Here is a 26386-nt window from a genome sequence, read left to right as displayed (position 1 = left end):
TTAGAAGCAAAAAACTACAAATTTTGAAACGGTGGAGACAGCACTGACCTTCCCCATCCCCACTCCCTACAGACAAGCACTGGTCCAAACTCTTTAATGTGACCTGTAATGTTTTTGTGCTCTGGACTCCCTTCATCTCTCCAGCCAACATTCTCACTAATCAGCTTGCCTTGGGCTTGAATCCTCATAAACTACCTGACTATCCAATTCATACAATGGTTTCTCACTTATTGGTCTTTGAGCAAGAAGTCACTTTCTTGGCCTGGAACTCTTCTTTATCCTCTCTCCAGCTTTACCTGGCTAGTTCCTTTTCATTCATGCCTCTGCTTAGAACTGATTCCTCTAGAAAGCCTCCCCTGACACACCAATAAGATGTGGCATCCCTCCAGAGCATCCTGAAATTTCCTCTATTATAGCATACATCACACTACATTGCAATTTTCTCTTTACCTCTCCAGGCACTCCCTGAACAATGAGTTTTTTTGAGAACATAGACTACTTGTGGTCACTGTTATGGCACACAAGGTTGGCACAGAATTGGCATTCATAATGGCTTATTAAAGAAAAAGGAAGTTGGAGAGCATCAAAATTTAACTTGGTTAAACTGTTTTATATTTCTACTGAAGGACACAATGAAGTTAGGAGTATTACAGTAACCTATAATGTTTTAGAAACACATTACTTTAGAAAGATGTATAAATGTCAAAAATACAAAATGCATTTTGAAAAAAATAAAATGTAATAAACCTGACAAACATTCCACCAGCCAGGTTATTAAGGTCAACATCAACAGTGATAAGTCATGTTGATAGTACGTACTCTTGATGGGATATGATGAAATGGCACTTTACCTATGTGGTTTTCCTCCCTGAAACCCATAATCCCAGTCTAAACAAAAGAAAAACATCAGACAAATCCCAATTAAGGGGCATTTTACAAAATACCTGATGTGTACTCCTCAAAACTGTCAAGGTCATCAAAAACAAAAAAAGTCTGAGAAGCTGTCATAACCATGAGGAGCTATTAAAGAGATGTAATTATAGGGGCATCTGGGTGGCTCATTTGGTTAGACATCCGACTTTGGCTCAGGTCATGATCTCACAGTTTGTGAGTTCAAGCCCTGCATCAGGCTCTGTGCTGACAGCTTGGAGCCTGGAGCCTGCTTCAAATTCTGTGTCTCCCTGTCTCTCTGCCCATTCCCTGTTCATGCTGTCTCTCAAAAATAAATAAACATTAAAAATAAATAAATAAAAATAAAAATATATAATAACTAAATGTAATCTGATATCCTAGATGAGATTCTGAAACACAAAAAGGCAAAACCTAAGGAAATTTTAATAAAATATGGACTTTTGTTAATAATAATGTAGTAATATTTCATCAATTATAATAAATGTACCAGGCTAATATAAGATATTAATAATAGGAGAAACTAGGTGCAAGGGCATAAGGGAACAAAATCTTTGCAATTTTTCTGTAAATCAAAAATTATTCTAAAACAAAAAGGTTTGCATTTTTATGGGCTAACCATTTTTTAAATTTTTTCTCAAATGTTTATTATTTTTTGAGAGAGAGAGAGACAGAGTGCAAGCAGGGGAGGGGCAGAGAGAGAGACGGAGACAGTCTCTAAAGCAGGCTCAAATGTGGGGCTCAAACCCATGAACTGTGAGATCATGACCTGAGCCAAAGTCAGATGTTTAACTGCTTGAGCCACCCACGCCACCCCTATGGGCAAAACACTTAAAAATAGACACAGCATCCAGAAAAAAAAAGTGTATAAATGCAACAAGTCCATGAAAATATTATAAACATCTTCAATCATAAGGCAGACGCAAATGAAGCCATAATGTAATACCACTACAAACACATCAGAATGGTTAAAATGTAAAAGACTGGGAAAGTCAAGTGTTTGTGTGGATATAGAGCAACCGAAATTCTCAAACATTGATTATGGGAATGATACAGTTGCTCTAAAAACAAATGAGCAATTTCTCACAAGTTAAACACCCTTTCCACAGATCCGGCAATTCCACTCCTAGGTAATTACCCAAGGATAATAAAATATGTACTCTCACACATACATACATACAATGTAAAATGGTATCATCAATCACAAAGATAACAAAAGTAAAAAAGCATTGTCACTTGGAAAATCCTGAAAATCCTGAAATAATGTTCTTAGGTTAGGCGTGCTAAAATATTTAGGGGTAAAGTGTCATGATGTCCACAACTTATTCTCACATGACTCAGCAAAAGAAAAAAGGAAGGAATAATTTTAGAAGGAAGGAAGGAAGGAAGGAAGCAAGGAAGGAAGGAAGGAAGGAAGCAAGGAAGGAAGGAAGGAAAGTAGGAAGGAAGGAAAGAAGGAAGGAAGGAGGGTACAGAGGGAGGGAGGAGAGGGAACAGCAAGTGTGGCAAAAATTTTAAAAATTGGTGAATCAAGATGAAGATCAAGGGAACTGGTAAATCAAGGGAACACCTGGGTGGCTCAGTTGGCTGAGCCTCCGACTCTTGATTTTGGTTCAGGTCATGATCTCAGGGTTGTGAGATCAAGCTCTGCATTGGGCTCTGTGCTGGTGGAGTGGGGCCTGCTTGGGATTTTCTCTGTCTCTGTCTCTATCTCTGTCTCTGCTCTCTCTCTCTCTCTCTCAAATAAATAAACTTTAAAAAAAGAGAGAGAACTGGTGAAACAAGATGAAGGAAGTGAGGGAGGGAGGAGAGAAAGCAGTAAAACTTGTAAATGGTAAAATGCTAAAAATTGGTGAATCAAGATGAAGAGATGAATGAGTCATATTATTTTTATGACTTTCCTATACTATACATTTGAAATTAGCAGAATAGAAAGTTGTGGGGGAAAGCAAGATCAGTAATAGCACTGGTAAGTTGATATGAATTTCTCTATTGGTCAAGTTTTTTTTTTTTTTATTTTGCTCAGTGGCTGGAGGTTAGCCAAAGTATTTATGTTGCCTGAGCACTTAAATGTGACTATCTTCACAGAACAGTCTGTGAAATATAACATGTTTTTTAAACTATGAAATATTTATTAAAAGTTTCTCAGATAGTTCAACTAAATTTAGGATTATATGTTTAACACCAGCAGAACTCAGATGTTAAAAACAAAGTTCTATCAAACAACTTCTTTTGTACTCCATGACTCCAGGTCATGTTTAATTTATTTTTCCAGCTGTTTTAGAATCATATAGACATTTTTATTCAGAATCAACCTTAAAAGAAGGTAGAGTAGGCAATAAAGATAAGCTAACCAATTTTTGATTTAAAAGAATGATCCCTTGGGAGCCTGTATGTGTATTTCAACAATGGTACTGTTGCTCAAACATTTTTCAGACTCCCACTCTGGTGTTTCAGAGCCTATTTGTGAATCTCCTAATAAAATCAGTATGGTTATTTTAAATACACCCACATTTTATTTAGGACAAAATGACATGTGAACATGTGATCATTCAACTTATTTGCCATTCTTGAACTCACACGATAGTTGGTATTTTTAAAAAATCATGTCTACCTTAACGAAGTAAAAATTGCCAAAATAAATGCTATTCAAAAAAGAGTTTCATGTCTGTAAAATTAGAAACAAATAAGAGCTCTTATTTTAGGCCAGAGGTGGACAAATATTCTCTGTAAAGTTTCAAACAGTAAACATTTCAGGCTCTGTTGGTCGCATGGATTCTGTCACAATGAATCAGCTCTTGTACTGTAGTATGAAAGTAGCCTTAGACAGTACTTAAATGAATGAGCTTACCTGCATTCCAATAAAATTTTAGTTACAAAACCAGTTTTTGGAACACATTTGGCCTGAAGGCCCCTGTTTACAGACCCGAGTTTTAGGTAATAATAGATAACTGACATAAATGCAGTTGATCCTTGAACAACATGGGGCTTATGGGTGCCCATCCCTGGGCAGTCAAAAATCTGTATATAATTTCTGACTCCCCCAAAACTTAACTACTAATAGCCTATTATTGACCAGAAACTTAACTGATAACATAGTTAATTAAGACATATTTTGTATTACATGTGTTATACATTGTATTCTTACAATAAAGTTAGCTACAGAAAATGTTATTAGGAAACATTATTAGGTGTCATAAGGGGCACCTGGATGGCTCAGTCCATTAAGCATCTGACTCTGGATTTTGGTAGACTCCATTCTTCAGGAAGTAATTGGAGGTCAGCTTACTCTGTATCAACATAATCTTTGTTTAAAAGGGAGAAAAACACATAAATATAAAACACAGCATACACACAAAAAACTCAATATCAAGGGGCACCTAGGTGGCTCAGTTGGTTAAGTGACTTCGGCTCATGTCATGATCTCATGGTTCATAAGTTCAAGCCCCACATCAGGCTTTTCGTGACAATGCAGAGCCTGCGTGAGATTCTCTCTCCCTCTCTCTCTGCCCCTCCTATGTTTGTGCCCTCTCTCTCTCTCTCTCTCTGAGTGAATAAACTCAAAATTTTTAAAAGAAAAAAAAACATCAATGTCAAAATGATAATGTGACCAATTAATAGTGAGTAAAATATTAGTTTGTTCAAAACAATCAAAGAGAATACAAGGTGAAAGCAATCTACAGAGTACTTCTAGCATTTTTATTAATTTCATCACCACATGAAAACAAAACATATTTCTTTGTCATTCACAAATAGTATTTTTTTTATTTCAATTTTTTTTTTTTTTAATTTTAGAGAAAGAGTGTAAGAGTGGGGAAGAAGGGCAGAAGGAGAGAGAAAGAGAATCCCAAGCAGGATCTGCAGTCAGCACAGAGCCCGATGCAGAGCTCAATCTCACCAAACGTGAAATCATGACCTGAGCCAAAATCCAGAGTCAGATGCTTAACCTACTGAATTAGCCAGGTGACCTGGCATTCACAAATTTTAAAAAATAAAACTAAAAATATTTTCTCAGACAGTGATTGATGTTTGCAAATGCTTGAAATAAAGAGCAAGAACCATAAACAATTCTATTTAAACAAAGGGTGCAAAGTCTTTGTTCATTTAAAAACATTTATTAGAACTAATGATTACAATTTTCACATCTTCAGAGGAAAAGAGATCTGAAATGTGGCCTGCACTAACATTTCATACTTACTGGACTATTTTCCCATTTTGATGTTTCCCCACTACACTAGTTGTTCTCAGATGTAATCTTTGAATGCATCAATATCATCTGGGAATCTGTTAGAAATGCAAATTCTTACCTCAGACTTCCTGAATAAGAAACTCTGGGAGTGGGGCCCAGAGACAACCATCCAGGGGATACTGACGCACACACAGGTTTGAGAACTACTGGTCTACATCTAGGCAGATGTTTATGTAGCTACCAAAAAAGAGAAAGAGCCATACTCTTCAGTTGTTAGGTCCCAGCACAGGCCCATCTCAAATCTCCTTCCCCTTACCAGCTTGGATCTAAAAGAGGGGAGAGTGAAAATGGCTTACAGATGGGAGCCCACTCATAACTGGTACTCTTCTTGCTCATCACCAATCACCTAACCCACATGTAGACTTAACATAGTAGTACACGAGGCATCTACACTTTCTCACTCAGCTAAAACTCAAGGACTAAGAATGCATACTGGGGACAGGGAGGAATACTATTTTTCATAAGAAGAATTACAAAGCAACTGACTCCTAAACCGTGTGTATATATAACATCAATTGCAATAATATCTTTTTTGAATTTTTAAAAATGTTTATTTATTTTTTAGAGAGATAGAGACAGAAGTGTGAGCAGGGGAGGGGCAGAGAGAGAGGGAGACATAGAATCTGAAGCAGGCTCCAGGCTCCGAGCTGTTGAGCTGTCAGCACAGAGCCCGACACAGGGCTCCAACTCACAGTGAGATCATGACCTGAGCTGAAGTCGGACGCTTAACTGACTGACTGATCCACCAAGGTGCCCCTATCTTAGGCATATTTTTAAGAGATCCATTAGAACCTTTACTTTTATGAAATTCATTTATATATGACATGTTTTTATATAATTATGGGGGATAAAATGTCCCTGAAGTAACTGCACTCTCAGAATGTGATGAAAATTCACCTCCAAATACAGAAGCACATGAACCCATTGCTTTCAGTTTCTTTCTGTTTGGCTTTAACTCCTGCCTGATCAAAGAAATTAGAACTCTATAAATTAACAATTTATAGAATTAAAACAATTTTTTAAAATAATTATGGATGTAACTAATGAATGAAAATCCTACTTTATGCACTGTGTTATAATAAGCATTAGTGGTTGAGGAGGTTATAAATTAAAATAAAATTAAAAACAAAATTAAAATAAAATTTTTAAAAAGGTACTGGAATAGCCAGTTAAGAGGTTCAGAGGCTAAAACAACAAGGGAACCAAGGTCAGCAGCAGGACCCTCCAAACAGATGTGGAAATTGAATGGATATTTTTTAATGTTTATCTATTTATTTTTTGAGAGACAGAAGGGGAGAGGAAGAAGGAGAGAGAGAATTCCAAACAGGCTCTGTGCTGTTAGCACAGAGCTCAACCTGGGCTCCATCTCAAGAACCATGAGGTCATGACCAGAGTTGAAATAAGAGTCAGACACTTAACCAACTGAGCCACCCAGATGTCCCAAAACTGAATGGGTTTTTGAAGGATGGATGTGTAGGGAGATGGGAATGAAAGTTCCAGATAGGCATATGCCATGAGCAAAGACTATGAATACTTTGCATATATGAAGAATAATAGAGTAGACCAATTTAGCTGGAGTAGGAAATCCATACAGGAAAAATTCAGTAGATTAGGTCCATTTCACTAAATGTACTATGTACATTTACTTAAATGTCAGGCTGGGGCATTTGACTTGTTCTGAGAGCAATGAAGAACTATTTAAAATTCTAGGGACATGATGAAAGCAGTATTTTAGGAAGATTGATTTGACTAAATGTGTAGAGTAGATTACAGTTGAGCTTCTCAAGTTGTAAAATGCATATGAAATCACCTGGGATCCCATTAAAATGCAGATTCTGATTCAGTAGGTCTGGGGTGTAGGCTAAGATTCTAACACAATGCCAGTGATTCCCAGACTATTGGTCCTCAGACAGCACTTTGAATAGTGGAGGATTAGGGTATGGTTCTAAATTCAAGATATCCCCTGTGGTCTAATATTGAAGTAGGAAGAGAAAGCATGCCATAAGGAAAATAACTTTTTTTTTAATACAAAGCTAGAAAGCTGATAAATAAATTACAAAATACTAAAATTATTCTATTTGCCTTATAAGAAGGCAAGAAAGAAAGAACCAAAGAACAACAATGGGTTGGAAAAATAGAAAGTAGTCAAACCATAATAATAATCACATGCAGTGAAATAGATTAGAGTCACACATATATAGTTAACTGATTTTCTGACAAAGTCTCAGAGACAATTGGGTGGAATCTTCTCAATAAATGGTACTGAAACAATTGGATATTCATGTGCCCCATCCCCCCCAAAAAAGAACCTTGCACTATGTTGAAAAATTAACCAAACATTAATTGTGGACCTAAATGTAAAATGTAATAAAACTATAAAACTTCTACAAGAAAGCTTAGCAGCAAATCTTTGTGACTTCAGTTTAAACAAAGATTTCTTTGCTTACAACACCAAATGCACTATTCATTAAAACACACACACACACACACACACACACACACACACACACACACACAAATGGATTAATTTGGCTTCATCAAAATTCAAAACTTATCTTTCAAAGACACCTTTAAGAAAATGAAAATACAATCCACAAACTAGGTGAGAATATCTGCAAATCACATATCTGATAAAGGATTTGAATCCAGAATTTACAAAGAACTCTCAAAATTCAATGAGAAATACAACCACCCAATAAAAAAGAAGGGGCAAATTAAAAAAAATAATAATAACTTTTTTACAAATTTATGATGCTAGTCTGTTTACCTGTTTGCAAGAATAGACATTTCTCATTCAAGCAGCTAAAAAGAAAGTGAGGGCTATAAAAAAAAGAACATAAGAGTGGCATCTGGGTGGCTCAGTTGGTTAAGCATCTGACTCTTGATTTCTGCTCAGGTCATGAGAGCATGGTTCATGAGATCAAGTGCCAGGGCAGGCTCTGTGCCAACAGCAAGGAGCTTCCTTGTGATTCTCTCTCTTCCTTCTCTCTCTGGCCCTCCCCCCAATCGTGCAAGCCCTCTAGCTTGCTCTCTCTCAAAAATAAATAAATAAACAACAACAACAACAAAAAGAGCCTAAGAGAATCTTACAGAAACAAATGCAAAAAGTATGGTACAATGCCCCCCTGGGGAAATGGAAAGGAACCAGACACTGCTCTCTCAGCCTCTCTGCTACATGCTCTCCCATCTTCTCATGCTTCCTTCTTACTCATCTTCAGTTTGCCCATTAGGACTCTCACTCCTGACTCTGAATAACTTTCAGTTGAAGTGCCCACCACCATCTTACTGCAGGCTTGTAAGTCTCGGTTCAAGTTCTCAGGAGAGAACCAGCTTGGACCAGTCTTTGGATTGGTCATGAAGGTCAGGAGTCCATCTCTGGTTCAATCATCTATTACCTAGACAGAATCTTTCTTATAAGATTTCGGGGTCTATAAGTGAAATGAAGATGGACAGTTGGGCATGGTAAACAAATAGATGAAAAAATCTGTCAAAATGACAGGTGGGAAGACTCTCAGGTTCAGCTGAGGTCTCTATTGTTTGCATAACATATGTCAAGTACTTCCCTTGCTCTAAAGGCATGTGCTTTTCTGAGCATGTTAAAACATTGAGAAACAAAAAAAAAAAAAAAAAAAAAAAAAATTGAGAAACCAGTTCTGTCAGCCCTAAGGTATCTTCCTCCAGAGTATATGAGTTGATGAAAAATTCACTGAGGTTGAAGAAGCAGGTGGTGAGGTCTGTTCCCTGTGTTGTTTTGCATTCCCTTCCCCTAGCCCACACGCATGAGACAACATGGGAGTGCTTGTGCCTCACATGAAAGATTTTCAAGAGAATCACTTGTAGAGCTTGAAATTTGGGGGTATGTGGGGATTGTTGTCTCACTTTGAAAATGCTAAAAGGAAAAGGCTGTGGCTACATCAGCCAGAGACGGAAGAGCCAAGGGAGTGAAGGGCAGGAGAGAGGGATGCAGTCCCGGGAGTGAGCTGCCCTCAAGCTGATGTGGAGGTGGGTGGGACTTGAACACAGTACAATCCTACAGGAAGAAACTAGCCTGGATTTAAAGGGTTCCTGCCCCTTTAAGGAGCAATACTATCTCAAATGTGTAACTTCTAATGTGGATTAGATTTTTCCCTATCTAAGAATTATCTGAGGGGTGCCTGGGTGGCTCAGTTGGTTAAGCGTCCAACTCTTGGTTTTGGTTCAGGTCACAGTCTCATGGCTTTGTGGGTTGGAGCCCTGCTGTGCTGACAGCCTGCTTGGGATTCTCTCTCTCTCCCTCTCTCTGCCTCTCCCCCACTCACACTGTCTCTCTCTCAAAATAAATAAACTTAAAAAAAAAAAAGAGAATTATCTTAAATTATGATTGCTGACCAAGATTTTGTAGGGAAGGCTGAATCTTCAGAGCTGGTTTAAATGGAGAATGGGGATGGGGGAGGGGAGTCTTGCCTGCACCCTTCAAGTCCAACAGCTTCTTTATTTTTTTCATTTTTTATTTTTCCTAATAAGATAAAGCCCACTGCTTTATTCTGGTTATTTGTACATTCCAGCAACTTTTGGGGGGAAGGGAAAGAAACTACAAAGAAAGACACAGACATATGGGGGGAAATATACTATAAACCGTTGTTTTCATTTTTGGTTAAAGAAAAAAAAACTTTATAATCAATATCCCACTCATAAGATAGAAAAAACTTGATGTTTTTAATGTGGCATTTGTGTCTATCTTCTCATTTCATATGTACAGTTTATTTGGGTACTACTACTATCCACTGGCAGAATACCTAAAAGCAAACACAAATATCAGAAAGGAAAAAGCATTAACACGAGGAAGCTCAAGAAGATGGGTTCAAAAGGGTGCGCCGCCCACTGGGCACCAGGCCAGGCAGGTCAGTCGAAGCAGACTACGTTCACGAAAGCCCTGTGGCTCTTCTCCAACTCCTGCAACAGCTCATCAGTCTAATTCTTCATGTTTTCCATGTGCTGAATGCACCGGCATAGTTCACAGATGAACGCCCCAGGGTGGCCTCTCCATGGCTGCCCTGGATGTCCACATTTCACACTGGCTAGCAGGTCTCCTGCTCTCTGGAATTGAGATCTTCAACCATCTGGTGGGTTGGTCACTCTCTCTTCACAGGTGAGGATCAGATCAAACAGATCTTTACAGTTCTGGAGACTTTCTGGCCAGGACTTGATTCTCTTACTTCTGTCCAACATATGTAAAATGCTATTCTGTCCTTCCTAAGGAGATCATTGTGCATCTGATCATACACAGTTTCAAAATTCTAAGTATCTGGCTTGTCATGTGTCATTCCTGAAAACTTGACATGAGTTCCTGTTCCAAAGAACAGGACACTGACTTCCCATTTGCTGAGGATGTTGTGCGCCTCCATGCTCCGTTCTGGTTTCTCCAGCACACCAACACCACCTGCAGCAGCAAACACTGCAAGGCGGCAGTCACATGCACTTGATGTACCCCCTGGCAGGTTCTTTAAACCAATGTTGCAGTAAATGCAAAATTATGTCACCCCAATGGTGGTTGTGGTCTAGCAGCCTAAAAACAGAACTTGGAATTAAAGATTTGTTAGTTTTTCAGCTTCAATTTCTTTCTTGATATAAAACTGTGTTTCATGTGGGATTTAGAACCCAACACAAAGCATGATAGAAATGATAATGAAGTAGATCTTTAGGAAAGGGCTTTATGAATCAAGAAAGAATGACAAATCAGGGAAAGAAGGAGCTATATATTCTTCCATAAAAGTGACACGAGATTTCCTAATGAAAATTTATGACAGACTGAAGAATGGAGAAGCTAGCCTAATGGTATCCTGTACTTTGAGATCATCAAGTAAAGGCAATCCTGCAGCCTCAATTTAGCTTAACTAAACTATGTGAAGATAAGCACTACCTCAGCCCCACGTTACCTTCGGCAAGGGAGCCCAGAAGCTGAAGAGGAAGGTCTGCCATACAAACGAAAAGGCTTTTATTCCCTGTGCCCTGCCCTCTAGGATTCCACTATGCTTCTCAAAGAAAGATTCTATTGTAACCACAGATTCATATCCAGTGCCCTCACTTGCATGTCATTTTGTTTTGTATACACTTCTCATTTCTCATGCTGACTGCTAAGTTAATTCATTCAATTTTTTTTGTTTTCTTCTTGCAGAGCCTTCTCTGTGTCCGGCACCATTCAATAAGCTCCTCATGGAACTTATATTTGAGTGTGTGGCAGTGCAGGTAATAAACAATACATCCATTAAAGTATATCAGATGATAGTAAATGTTTTATTAAACAAAAAATGGCAGGGGAAATGAATAGAGATTGTGGGGAGATGAATTTAAAATAGGGGATCAGAGAAGGCCTCTTGAGAAGGCCATGATTTGAACAAAGACTTGAAGGTAGAAGCATCTAGGAATATTCAAGGAACAGCAAGAAGTTAGGATAGCTGGAGGAGAGGGAGGGGGGGAGGGAGGGATCGGGTGGGAGAGGAAAGAAGGGCCAGATCACATGGGAACTCTTAGCTACTATGAGGACTTTGGCTTTTACTCTGAATGAGATGGGAAGCCATTCAAGGGCTAAAGAGTGACATGACTTGACTGATGTTTCAATAGGACCATTCTGGATAAAGATGATAGGGGATGGAATGCCAGGGTCAGTCAATCACCTGGGAGGCTCTTGAAACAGCCCAGGCCAGAGATGATAAAGGCAAGGACTGTGGGTCAGAGTGGCAGCCCTTAGAGGAAATGAGGACGGGAGGAATAAGCAGATTCTGATAAGTAACTCCCTGAATGCCATAGTAAGGTGTTGGGCTTGTATTTGGCAGAGGCAAAACAGAGAGGCAAATGCAAAACAAATTTAAATTCATTAACTAACCTATCAAGGGGAAATTGACTATTGCAGGAGTATTTTAAATCAGTAAAGTCTACTGGTGCTTTTCAAGTATAAACCTTTCAGGTATAGATATTCTGGAAACCAGAAGAGCCTTGAAACCATTTAAAACTTATATAAGATTCTTTGAAAGCATTTACGAATTTGACAAAATATCTTACTCAAGGAAAAAATCCCCTAGAAGGAAAAAAAACAAAAACAAAACAGATATTAGATTTTCTTTTTAAAAGCCACACCAAAGGAGATATAAATAGAAAAAAGCTGAAAATACACCTAGATGTCACAATGTGCCAGATTGTCATCTGATATTTCCAATAAACATCTAATACCAAAAGTACCAAAACTCAGTGCTAAATTACACAAACCATTTAGAACAAGTAAAGGGCAATCAGTGGAAATAAAAAAGGACTCAAAGCAAAGTATGGCATTAAATGTATGTGACTTGAAAGGGGATTAAGAACCGCACAGCAGGGGCCTCGCTCTATTATGATAACAGAGATAGAGACAGACAGACAACTACAAAAAATGCTGTGTATTCATGAAGTATAACCTAATACAAATTTGAGAATGGAATAATACAAAGCAGGAGACATTTTTGAAATGTCATCAAACAGTGCCAGTGAATATTATTTCTGCCAGGGAACAGCAAGAGAGAATGTTTTATTCAAGAGTATCCAAGGAAATAAAAGTTATATTTAAATGGGACATTTCTCACTACATCAAAAATTTTTAATGAAAAATAGAAAAGCAGCTTCTGGGGATAAAAGTGTTATATTTTTGTTCTGGGAATAAAAGTGTTATACACATATGTTCTCATGATAAATGATTATAGGTATCCCCTGCTTTTTGAAAGTTCACGTTATGCCACTTTGCTCTTGTGAAAGACCTCCACTGGTACCTATTTGTGCTAACTGAAAGAAATCCAAAGAGGATTTTCGCTTTGAATAAAAAAGGTGAGAAGCGCAAAGAGTGTTCTGTGTTGGTTTTGCAGCAGAACAAATTTATGTGATAGAGGCAGTTGCATACCTAGAGCAGCAAGAGCAGCACCACCCAGCTCCTTCCTGGGAACTACATTCAGCGTCTCAGCACCAAGACGGCATAGCTTTGAACTGTGTCTATGAGCGTCTGTGCTTTATCTTGATTTATGTTGTACATCCATTAGCAACATGTGTTCTAAGGCCTCAAAAAAGCCTAAGAGGTTACTTTTTGGGTCTGGGAATGCTAAAAAAAAAATTCCATATAAAATAATGGTAATTGCTTCTTCCCTTTGCGTCATTTCAGCTTATGAAAAGTTTCATAGGGATATTCTACTTTCAAATAGAGGGGGGAAACCTGTACTTAGTATTTAATAGCTCGATTCTCAGTGTTAAAATGAGACAGGCCAAACAGAGGTTTAACAATTTATTTTACTTTGTCACCAGGCAGGCATGATTATTAGCAGTGCAACGTGTTTTTAGCCTTTTGTTTTTTCCTTATCTTTCTCCTAAGTAAAATAAAGGAGGGTAGTTCTCTCCAAAGTGATAGAAGAGAGAGAGTGAGTGATTCCAATAAATTACATACTCTCCTTTGATATTTAGGACAAATATCTATACCACTCTCTTTTCCCTATCATATTTGTCTATCCCTTAAGTACCCTGAAAGCTTCTGGAACATTGCAGTTTCTCTCCAATTACATCACCCCTGACAACTTCAACATCCCTGTCCATGACGTTTTGACAACCTGACCTTGTGTTTTCTCAGCCTGATTGACTTCTTGCCACCTACCTTCTGTGCATCTTGAATCTGCTCAACCTCTCACAATTTAAACAAATATCTATCCCCAGCCATCACCTCTCATCTCATCATTTCTTCCGTTCTACTGAAGCTGGTATTTGTCCTCAGAGTAACATAAATTCCATCAATCCTCATCTAGTACTGCTATGGTTAAGGCTAGAGATTGTAGAGTCAGTCTGTCTAGGTTTAAATCCTGACCCGCTCTTCCCTAGCCGAGTGACCAGAGACAAATTACTTAATCCCTTTATGCCCTAAATTTCTCACAGGCTTCCTGTGAAGGTTAAATGAGATAATCCACATAAACCTGGCACACACTAAATCCATGATGAACATTAGCCAGTGGTATCAGTATTCTAATTCGCTTCACTTGTCCTTTGTGAAGCCTGGTCACTGTAGTGATCTTGGTTTTCTCCCGCTCTGGTTAGTACTAGTCCCTTCCATTGTTCACGTTTTTCATCTCAGCTCCTGGATTAATTTAAACCTTGACTGCTTCCTAAATCTAATTGGACTCTAACTCTAGACCACTGGGGACACTCAGGAATTTTTTTTTATAATTAATCTCTTCTTGAGTCCTTATTCCATTCCCCACAACAGCTACTCTAAACCACCTCTATTTTCCTAAAGTCCCCAAATCTTGTCCTGCCTGAAATATTTTTATGACATAAGGTTGTCTCCTACTTGCCCAAGAAGACAGAGGCCACCCTATTACAGAGAAAGCTTCTCCTATACTTTAGTTTTTTCCCATGAAGAAGGAACCCAATGAATGTAACTCCTGGCTTCTCTGCCTCTGTATTCACTTTCCCTTCAGGGAAGTGGAATGACTCACTTGACTGTTAAGTTTATGCAGAATAAATCAGCATTCTCTAAGTAGCCTTTAGATCTCTCGGCAGCCAGCAGGCCCACACAGCCCAGACCAATCATTCTCTCACTGGCCATAGGATGCACAGGAGACCAGCTGCCTCTAGAGGACCTAGGGAAATCTGTAGTTTGAAAAGGGAGTATAGCTCTTAAGTCAGAAGACCTCCCAAAGGACAGATGTTGAGGAATATTAAAAAATCAAAACAAAAAACTGGGAATTTAGAGGAGCTATATAAATTCAGGGGTATGAGTGGACTTCAGAACGTTTTAACTTTGGCAGTTGTATGGGCTTTTAACAGCTACAGTCTGGGACAAATGCTGGGAAGGATATGGAGCAACAGGAATGCTCATGCATTACTGGTGGGAATACAAAATGGTATAGCCATTTTGGTAGACAACCTGATAGTTTCTTACTAAATTAAACATACTCTTTAGCATACAATCCAGCAGTCACACTTGATATTTATCCAAAGGAACTGAAAGCTTATGTTCATACAAAAATGTGTACGTGGATGTTTAGAGCAGCTTTATTCATAAATTAAGCAAGATCTATTTCAGTCGGTAAATGGATAAACAAACTGTGACACATCCAGTCAACAGAATATTATTAGGCACTAAAAAGAAATAAGCTATCAAGCCATCAAAAGGACATGGTGGAATATTAAATGCATAATACTGAATGAAAGAATCCCATCCTAAAAGGGCTACATGTTGTATGACTCCAACTATATGACATTCTGAAAGAGGCAAAATTATGGAGAAAGTAAAAAGATAAGTGGTTGCCAGGAGTTGAGGAAGGAGGGGTGCAGAGGCAGGGCAGATAATTTTTGAGATACTATACTGGTGGATAGATGTCATTACATATTTGTTCAAACCTATAAAATATATAACACCAAGAGTGAACCCTAAGGTAAACCATGGACTTTTGGTGATAATGATACCTTGATGTAGGTTCATCCTTTGTAAAAAATGTACCACTCTGATGCAGGATGTTGATAGTGGGGCAGGTTGTACATGTGTGGGGTTAAAGGATATGCAGGAACTCTTCTCTGCACTTTCCACTCAATTTTTCTGTGAACTTAAAATCACTCTAAAAAATAAAGTCTATTCAACAACAACAACAACACCTATGCTAAGGAGGTTTCATTGTCTAACAGAGGGTATTTTTGAAAATACAGATTCTTACACTTCATCTCAGAACTACTAAATCATTTCTGTAGGAAGAGGATATAGAATCAGTATTTTTTTGCATGCAGTTGTTAAATAATAATAAGCACCCAGGTAATTATTTTGATCAGACAAATTTGGGAAACATTGGTTTAGGCTCTTCTATACCTGAAAGCAGTTACAGCAACTGATGGCCAAGGATTACAACTGTTGGCTCCGAAGATAAAAGCAGTGTTAGGGAACAGAGTTCACTCTAAATGCAGCTCAAGGCATTGGTATTCTTCCATGTTCCCTTTGTAGTTAGAATGCTACATAGCATATTTGGATCAACTGAATGTGAATGGAAGTGATGTGAGTGAAAGAGACATGTGCTACTCTTGGGCAGAAGTTTTTTAGAGACAGGGCATAACTTGTTACATTCCCTTGTCCTGCTATGTGGACCATGGAAAAACTTGTGAAGATTGTGACATCCTAGTTCCTTAAGTGAATACAGTGTGAACAGAACTCCCTGCCAATCCACAATGGATGTGTAGTATAAGTGAAAAATAAACTGTTGTTGTCTTAAGCCACTAACATTTTTAAAAAATGTTTATTTATTTATTTTGAGGGAGCATGTGGGCAGCAGGGAGGGGGCAGAGAGAGAAGGAGGGAATCCTAAGCAGGCTCCGCGCTGTCAGCACAGAGCCTGATGTGGGGCTCAATCCCACAAACTGTGAGATTGTGACCTGAGCTGAAATCAAGAGTCAGATGCTTAATCAAATGAGCCACCCAGGTGCTCCTTAAGCCACTCACATTTTGAAGTTCTTTGTTCCTGTAGCATAACATACCCTATCCTGACTGATAGAGTCTTCAAACTCTACAAATTTTTTAATTAAATTTTTAAATGTTTATTTATTTTTGAGAGAGAGAGAGAGAGAGAGAGAGAGAGAAAACACAGGCAGGGGAGGGGTAGAGAGAGGTAGGGACAGAGGATCCAAAGCAGGCTCTGTGCTGACAGCAGAGAGCCCGATATGGGGCTGGAACGTGTGAACCTTGAGATCATGACCTGTGCTGAAGGTGGATGCTTAACCAACTGAGCCATCCAGGTGACCAAAACTGTACAAATTTCTAAGATTCACTAGAGAACAGTATCTCAAATGCTAGTCTGAGACAGGAATTAATATGAATAGCAAATTATCCACCCTAGAAATGGAAAATTCAGTGTGCCAAATTTAACAGCTCCTAATTACATTTATGTTCACAGAACATCAATTACTGAGTCTTGTATCAAATCACCTATCTTGGTAAAGCTAATACTCAGAATCTCTCTGACTCCAGAGTCTTTTACATGGTATTTAACAACACCAATAAATGTGCTTTGAGAACAAAATTTTGCCCGGAATGACAACACCAGTGACTGGGGAATAGCTTTTTCTAAATCTGATGGGAGTGGGAACAGGAATGCAATAATTTTGTATGTCTTATTGACTCTTTTGATTCTCTAGAAACTCAGTAAGAGACTTGATACTAAACTAATAAAATGTTTGACTAAGCTACAACTGTTTACAAAAAATCCCAACCCTATTTAAGTCTTGCAAAACTCTTCTATGGCACAAAAACAGACACTCACATCAATGGAACAGAATAGAGAACCCAGAAATGGACCCACAAATATATGGCCAACTAATCTTTGACAAAGCAGGAAAGAATATCCAATGGAATAAAGACAGTCTCTTCAGCAAGTGGTGCTGGGAAAACTGGACAGCGACATGCAGAAGAATGAACCTGGACCACTTTCTTACACCATACACAAAAATAAACTCAAAATGGATGAAAGACCTCAATGTAAGACAGGAAGCCATCAAAATCCTTGAGGAGAAAGCAGGCAAAAACTTCTTTGATCTTGGCCACAGCAACTTCTTACTCAAAACGTCTCCAGAGGCAAGGGAAAGAAAAGCAAATATTAACTACTGGGACCTCATCAAAATAAAAAGCTTCTGTACAGCAAAGGAAACAATCAGCAAAACTAAAAGGCAACTGACAGAATGGGAAAAGATATTTGCAAATGACCTATCAGATAAAGGGTTAGTACCCAAAATCTACAATGAACTTATCAAACTCAACACCCAAAAAAAACAAATAATCCAGTGAAGAAATGGGCAAAAGATATGAATAGACACTTCTCCAAGGAAGACATCCAGATGGCCAACCAACACATGAAAAAATGCTCCACATCACTCATCATCAGGGAAATACAAATCAAAACCACAATGAGATACCACCTCACACCTGTCAGAATGGCTAACATTAACAACTCAGGCAACAACAGATGTTGGCAAGGATGCAGAGAAAGAGGATCTCTTTTGCATTGTTGGTGGGAATGCAAGCTGGTGCAGCCACTCTGGAAAACAGTATGGAGGTTCCTCAAAAAATTAAAAATAGAACTACCCTATGACCCAGCAATTGCACTACTAGGCATTTATCCAAGGGATACAGGTGTGCTGTTTCAAAGGGACACATGCACCCCCATGTTTATAGAAGCATTATCAACAATAGCTAAAGTATGGAAAGAGCCCAAATGTCCCTCAATGGATGAATGGATAAAGAAGATGTGGTATATATACACAATGGAGTATTACTCGGCAATCATAAAGAAATCTTACCATTTGCAACTACGTGGATTGAACTGGAGGGTATTATGCTAAATGAAATTAGTCAGGGAAAGACAAAAATCATATGACTTCACTCATATGAAGACTTCAAGAGACAAAACAGATGAATATAAGGGAAGGGAAACAAAAATAATATAAAAACAGGGAGGGGGACAAAACAGAAGAGACTCATAAATATGGAGAACAAACTGAGGGTTACTGGAGGGGTTGTGGGATGGGGGATGGGCTAAATGGGTAAGGGGCACTAAGGAATCTACTCCTGAAATCATTGTTGCACTATATGCTAACTAATTTGGATGTAAATTTAAAAGAATAAAAAATAAAAAATTAGGAAAAAAAAGAACTAATAAAAAAAAACTCTTCTAAGATTGAATGAAATATGAAACAGAAAGGATGAATTCTGGACATTATATTTCTTTGAAGTTGAAATTTCAAAGGCAAGAGAATTTGAGCTTAATCACTGATTTCTTTAGACTTAAATTGTCAAGGAGTTTTATTTTTTTTTTATTAAAAAAAATTTTTTTAATGTTTATTTATTTTTGAGAGAGACAGAGACAGAATGCAAGTGGGTTAGGGGCGGAGAGAGAGGGAGACACAGAATCCGAAGCAGGCTGCAGGCTCTGAGCTGTCAGCACAGAGCCCAATGTGGGGCTCGAACCCACAGAGCTGTGAGATTATGACCTGAGCCAAAGTCAGGCGCTCAACCGACTGAGTCACCCAGGTGCCCCTTAAATTGTCAAGGAGTTTTAATCTTTAGACTTTTATTTTTCCTGAGAATGGGAATTTGATAATGGGAGGGAGTTTTTGCTGAAATTTGAAGGGTCTCCATGTTGACTATATTTTATTATTGAAGTACCTCAATAGTGCTATGTAATCTCATTGTAAGCCCTCTTATATGTGAGATTGGACAATACTACTGAATATAATTGGTAAGGAAAATAGAGGAATGGATTTTCAGATTTGGAGTTTCTATAATCAATATACTATTTGTGGTAGTTATAAAACATGGCCTGTTTTATGTCTTGTCCTAGCAGCTTCTCTCATGTAGGGCTCCTGGAAGGGAGCTTAGGTTGGTTGTGAAAGTACATACGGCTTATACTATTCTAGCACCATCCCATAGGCCCTAAACCATGCTAGCACCATCTGATCTTCCCACAGTTCCCTTGGTTTACCTGAAAAATTGAGCCCACAAAACTTCTCTTCAATTTTAACTGCTACCCTTAGATGAAACTTTAATACACCAAGTAGGATTCCTTTTTGGGGGCATCTTTGTGTAATTTGTGTTTTGTTCTGTTTTGTTTTGGCTTTCTCTGCCTCCTATCACATGTGAATCTTGCTGCTCTCATGATGTGTCCCCACCTGTGTATATTTGGAGGTTCATACCTTGCTACCTAAATGTGCTATTGATGTTGTTCATGGGTTTGAGATTTTGCTAACTTGCTCTGTTTTTGTAGGAAGCTATGAGGATATTTAAAACCATTCCACTTTCAACTTCACAAAATGCTCTTTGCTTTTTTTGTGATCCTTTCATGTAGCAAAGATAATTATATATGTTCACCAAATCTCTTTTCATATTTCTTCTATATTCCCTGTCCATCCCCCCAACACCCTCCCCAAATGAAGCATGACCCAGGGACTAGTCCTGCCTAGTGAAACATGAATGGAAATAACAAGTGTCACTTCACAGTGGTGGCAGTGAGACCCCTCTGCACCACTCCTTCATCTCTCTCTTCCCCTTTGGTCATTAGCATACAGCCTAAGGACTGAAGCAGCCAGCCTCAATGGTCTCAGCAAAGAAGATAACAATCTAGAGTAGAGTTTGCACTAGTGAGAAATGAACGTTTAAGTCTTCTGCCACTACTCTCTTGGAGTTGCTGCTATAGCACAAACCCAGACTACCCAGACTTCACCTCTTCCTTGTAAATATGCTCAAGTATCTCCTATCCCCCATCCCCCAAAAACAAACTTTCCCCTAGTCCTTAAATTATCATATATCTCCCTCTCATTCACTGATACATTTCTGGAAGTAAAATCTATATTTGCTACATCCACTTCCTCACCACCCACTCACTGCTTAATTCCTGGGGATCTCGCTTCTGCTTCTTCATTCTTCAGAAACTATTTTGAGATTACCAATGATTTCCTACTTCCCAAATCACATTCAATCCTGCTCAACCTCTCTTCTACCAAGGCCCCAAACTCTAGTCAAGTGGTATCAAATCTTTTTGTGATCAAAGACTCCTTTGAAAATCAGATAAAAGTTAGGGATCTTAAGGGGAAAAAAAGCTATGGATCTTATTCTCAGAAAAATCGTGTGTGTCTGTGTGTGTGTGTGTGTATATATACATATATATATATATATATGTATATATATACACACACATATATATTTCCCGAGGTATTTTCCTATACCACCCTACCCTAAAGTTTTGTCTCTCCTCCACTTTTGGCATTTCTGTAGTGGCTTCTTATACTAACTATTCTCTCATGCATCTCTCTCTTCATTCAATCATGGAGTACTTGTGAAGTAAAAAAACAATATTGTGTTCCTCTTATCCCAAACGACATGACAGGATAGTTGGGAAAGAGACATGTTTACATTAAAACTTGAGCAATAAAATAGGGAAGAATATGAAAAAGTGGGAGAAATATTGAACTATTTATGAAGAAGGGTCTGATACTGCTTTCTGTAAGAGAGGGAGTATAAATTGGACCTTGAAAGACAGGCTGGACTTTTGGGTAAGTAGATAGAAGGAAGAATTGTGTGTCAAACAGAATAGAAGGCATTATGTGAACAACAAGAAACATGTAAATATAAATGAAATGTTGAAGAGATCATAAGTAGGTCCAACAGGGAATGACCAGAAAGGATACAAAGGTAGATAAAAACAGAATGCTAGAGGGGCATCTGCGTGGCTCAGTTAGTTAAGCGTCCAACTTCAGCTCAGGTCATAATCTCACAGCTCTTGAGTTCAAGGCCTTTGTCGAGGTCTGTGCTAACAGCTCAGAGCTTGGAGCCTGCTTCAGATTCTGTCTCTCTCTCTCTCTCTCTCTCTCTCTCTGCCCCTCACCCACTCATGCTCTGTCTCTCTCTCTCTCTCTTTCTCAAAAATAAATATTTTAAAAAAAAATTTAAACAAAAAAACAAAAACAGAATGCTAGGTTGAAACCACTCCGGTGTTAGCCTTAAGGCTTTATTCTGGGAATAATAGGGAGACACTGAATATTTTTGAGCAAAGGACTGCCAGGATAAAAATGATCTTTTAGGAGATTAATCTGTTTAGAGTACCTAACAGAGAAATGAGGGACTGGCCCAAAGGAGTTAAGGTCAGGGACTGTGCAATAATCCACGGTTTGTACTTCTGAACTACAGAACTGAACTGTTTGAGAAGAGTATCTTAGTAAAAGGGGCACAACTGATGTAGGAGGCATGAAGACGTGTGGCTTGGATCTCCCTTCACCTGTTAGAATGCAGGCCGCTAAGAGCCTCCAGCTGCAGCCCCTTCAGGACCTCACACAGCAGTATCCAAGCTGAGGTCATCATCTTCCCGTGCAGCCCCCACCAATGACTGATCATGACAGCACTACTAGGGCCTAGCCATTTCTACCTAACACAGGACTTCTCTGGAGCTCCCCACTGGGTTGGCTGAGACTTTGCTAGGTGGACATCAAAGTTTGAGGCTCTCCCCATCCAATCCTGTTTCCTTGCCACTTTTTCACCGGTGTCAGATCAGCACCCAGGTCTGAGGGCTCTCCCTACTCAGTCCTCCTTCTTCCACCTTTCTCTCTCATAGGTGTTATATCCCACTCCCCAGATTATATAAAAATACTTTGGAAATACATGAAAAGCTCACATTATAAAATTCATACAAGTAAAAATTAAATTGGTAGCACTGAATTAATTGTGTCTAGGAAAGGCACAATCTAAGTTTAATTATCGCATGCACTAGCAAACTAAGAAATATGGTTAACAGTGATTTACAGATTGAAAAAAACACCAAGGTCACTGCAGGCTTGAACAAATTTTCTACATGCTGAAATCTTTTCTCTGATTTAACCTAAGATTAAGTAAGAGACTAAAGTAGCCATTTGAACATATCGTTATTTAGAGGAACCAATTTATTTTAAAAAGAATCGTTTCATCTCACAACTAAAGTAATAATGGGATAACGGGAGCAGCAGGGTGGCTGAGACAAGTGTTTCAGAGGGGGTTCAGCAAATAGGAGAGTCCGTACACATACTAAAACAATATCTGTCAGGTAGAAAACATTCTTGAAGCTGCCTTTGAATATACTCTGTGTTCATGAGACACTTCTGTGAAAATGGAAAGATATTCCCACCATGGCAGGATCGAAAAAAAAAAAAAAATATATATATATATATATGTATGTAACTGCCACATAATACACTAACTTGATAATCAGGATCTAACGGAAACTCTATACGACAGACCATCTCACACAATCAGCTAAACATAACCACTCTTCCTGTTTTGTTTGAAGGGGGAAGTTATAACGTAATGTTAGAGGTGTATTTTTTGATGTGTGTTAGGCTGAGAAGATTAGATGGCCATTCAGTTTCAACTGTTCAGTGGTAATTTCGGAATGAAATTGTTACAGTAAAGTAGTTTTGAGCTAATAAAGAACTGTTTGATTGAAGGCCCAATCATTTCCTTCCTATTTTTAACTGCTATCCAATACAACATTTTCCTTTTGAAGCACATCTTAGTAGAGGTTGAAACATCTCAATGACATCAATTCAAATTATTGCCACTCACAAATAAAACATTTTACATAATTCCACAGTCCTCCTAAACCTCTAGTATGTCCTCTCTCCTGTCAGCTTCCCATTTTATACATTCTCTTTCCCAAATCATTTTCCTCCTTACTCTACAAATTCCCAACTTTCTTATACCTTTTCCTTACACCTTTCACATCATTTCCACAACTCTCTACTCTCAACTGAGGACACTGCCTCATACTTGTCTGAGAAAATAAAAGCCATCATAAGTTGCTCATTTGGGGGGGGGGGGGGCGGGCTACAGGCCATGGTGGCCTTGCAGCCCCACAAGGAGGGCCCTTCTCCCTCTGCTCTGCCATGCCTTCACTGGCCCACCTGTCAGCTCTCGCCCAAATGCAGGGATGCAGTGCTGAGCCAAGAAAATCTTATCATAATTGGAGACGGACCCCTATATAAAAATTCAAACCTTTTACCTGTTCACTTTTCTATCCATGAAAATGACTGTTGGAACAAAAACTAAGAAAATTAAGATAAGAAACACAAGAATAGAGCCAACGGTTCAGGGAAAAACACAATTTGACATAAGCAAAAAGAAGAATTTATTTATTCAAGACTAAAAGCTAAAGGCCTGGAACTGAGAACCAGATCATGTCAAAAAACAACAATAGATGCAGAAGAGATGGCTGACTTTTATAAGGAACTTTTAAATGAAAATCTTAAGAAGCACATGTATTATAAACAGAGACTGGTATAAGCATAATTTTGCCATCACCTTCTTCATGGGAAAAGTGGCCCTGGAGAGGGTTTGGAACAAGCATAGACTGAAACAAAAGAAGACCAGCATTTAGTACCCACCCTCGCCCACACACCAGTGTCTCAGGAGAAGCAGCTGCTTTGGGAGTTCAGTTTGCCAGGGCTCTAAAAACTTGTAAGTGAACTGAGTTCCGCAGCTTCTTTCTTTATGGGGCCCCCTTGGCTTATGTCAGCACCAGGGTAGATAGACAGGGAGAATGAGGGTCCCAGCGAGCTGTGGGCCATGTGACTCTGTCCTGACTGTGGATTCCAAGTTGGCCCTGGGTCACGGACATGATACTAAATAAAGCCCAAGCACTGTGTACCCATTAGAAAAAAAGGGGGAGGAGGGGGAGGGCACCTGGGTGGCTCAGTTGGTTAAGTGACGGACTCTTAATTTTGGCTCAGGTCATGATCTTGTGGTTCGTGGGTTCAAGCCCCGCAGTGCAGGGCCTGCTTGGGATTCTCTATCGCTCTCTCCCTCTCTCTCTCTGCCCCTCCCCCGCTTACTCTCTGTCAAAAATAAATAAATATTACCAAAAAAAATTTTTTTAAGAAAAAAAAGAAGTTGCTCATTTTGGGATTTCCAAATCTGTATATCTCCTTCTTCCCTCCTGTTTCAATGTAGGGAGTATCTCTCTTCCTATTATTTCACTCCTGCTGTGGATCCAATCCCTCACCCTCCACAATCTCACCTCTCCTTTCTAATGAATAATTCTGATCCTAATACAAACATGTGCTAGTATCTGACATAGTAAAAAGCCTTTTATTGACTTCTATCATCTTTATACTACCTTTCCTTCTTTTGCTTCCTCTCACAGAAAACTTCTCTATTCCCTCACCAGGTCACTCTTGAATCTTCTCCAATCCAGCTTCTCTGTCCTACCATGCCTCTGGCATTGTGTGTGTCAAGGTCAATAATGACCTCTATACTGTCAAATCCATTGGCTACTTTGGTCCTTATCTTACCTGATTCTTGAGTAGCATCTCTCTCCCTGGAAACTTTCTCCTCTTTTAGCTTCTATGATGCCATTCTGTGCAGAAGAGAGTTAACATAGCAGACATGAGATTGCTATCCTTTGAAAGGGCTTGCAAGGTTGGCCCTTGGCTAGCGTTTGAAAACTTGATTTTCAGTAGTATTCCTTTTTTCCCTAACTGATAATAACGGCTCACTGTGCCTAGACAGAGGGTGCCTACATGATCAGAACCCAAATAAAATTCTTGGGCACTATGTCTCTAATGGGCTTCCTTGTACAGAAACATCACAGACATATCAGTGTGTTTTCACTGACAGGGGAAGAGTGTGCTCTATTTGACCCCTTACAAAATAAAAAGGGCATTAAGGAAACCTACTCATGGATTCTTCCAGACTCCACCTGTGTCTTTCCCCCTTATGATCTGCCAGTATGTATTTACTATAGTACTGTGATAAATCTCAACCATGAGTACAACCACATGCTGATTCCAGGGAACCTCCTAGTGAATATCCAAATGCAGAGCTGGTCTTCATCACTCTGTCCTTGTTTTCCTTTTCTCATACTCCTTTATTGGTTTCTCCTGCTCTGTCCCCCTTGGAGCCTCAAGGTTTTACTCTCTTCTCTCTATATACTGTTTTTTAAACAATTTTATTTGATACTTTAACATTAAATAAAATATCATCCATATGCTGACAACTTCCAAATTTATATCTCCAGTCTAATTCCTACCACTAACTCTAGAAACTTATATCCAAAAGCCTTCTTGAATCTTCACTTAGGATCTTGTAGGCAAACTTAGTATGGCCAGTACAGAATTCATGACTGCTTCTTCCTAAACCTGGTACCCTCTCTGTTTTCCCCATCTCAGTGATGACTTTACCTATGTGCTATTATTACCAAAGACAGAAATGTGGGGGTGACCTATGACTCTTCCCTTTCTCTCACACCACATTCTATCATCAAATTTTATTAGGTTCACCTTCAAAATATCTCAAATCTGACCACTTTTCACTATCTCACCTTGATACAAGTCATCATCATCTTTCACTGGACTGCTGAAATAGCTTCCTAATTAGTCTCTCTACTTCCCATTCTTTTCTTACCCCTGTATGATCTATTCTCCATTCAGAGTCAGAGAAATCCTTGAAAGTTCAAATCAAATTATGTCATTCCCCTGAATAAAAACTTGTCTATTGGTTTCCATTGCACTCAGAGTAAGTCTAAATTCTTGGCCCACTTATTAGGTTAGAAGTAAAAGTAGGTGCTCTTGCATTAAACAAACAAAAACAAACAAACAAAACTTGGCTTGATCAAGAAACAAAGAAAGCCAGAGTACCTAGAACAGAATGAGTGAGGGGAGATCAAGATATAAGATGAAACATTAAGACAGAAA

At 38.8% G+C, this 26386-nt stretch overlaps 1 protein-coding gene and 1 pseudogene across 2 annotated transcripts in view; both read right to left on the bottom strand.

Moving 5' to 3' along the window:
• ACYP2 (acylphosphatase 2) overlaps window positions 1-26386 on the bottom strand; it is a 279196-nt gene that overhangs the window by 242318 nt on the left and 10492 nt on the right. The window contains exons 2-3 of one of the 2 annotated variants that reach the window (XM_053890694.1): window positions 24986-25050; window positions 4117-4214 (exon numbers count right to left, since the gene is read on the bottom strand). In XM_053890694.1, coding sequence (XP_053746669.1) covers window positions 4117-4168 — 52 coding nt within the window. In that variant the 5' untranslated portion in view covers window positions 4169-4214; window positions 24986-25050. The remainder of the gene's footprint in view (window positions 1-4116; window positions 4215-24985; window positions 25051-26386) is intronic. The other variant, XM_053890695.1, reaches the window with a different exon arrangement.
• Window positions 6736-22028, bottom strand: LOC109268463 (RNA polymerase II subunit A C-terminal domain phosphatase SSU72-like; annotated as a pseudogene).

Source organism: Panthera pardus, unplaced genomic scaffold (assembly GCF_024362965.1).
Source record: "Panthera pardus isolate Hobbes unplaced genomic scaffold, ASM2436296v1 HiC_scaffold_25, whole genome shotgun sequence".
NCBI classification, from domain to species: domain Eukaryota; kingdom Metazoa; phylum Chordata; class Mammalia; order Carnivora; family Felidae; genus Panthera; species Panthera pardus.
This window is presented reverse-complemented; position numbering and strand designations above follow the sequence as displayed.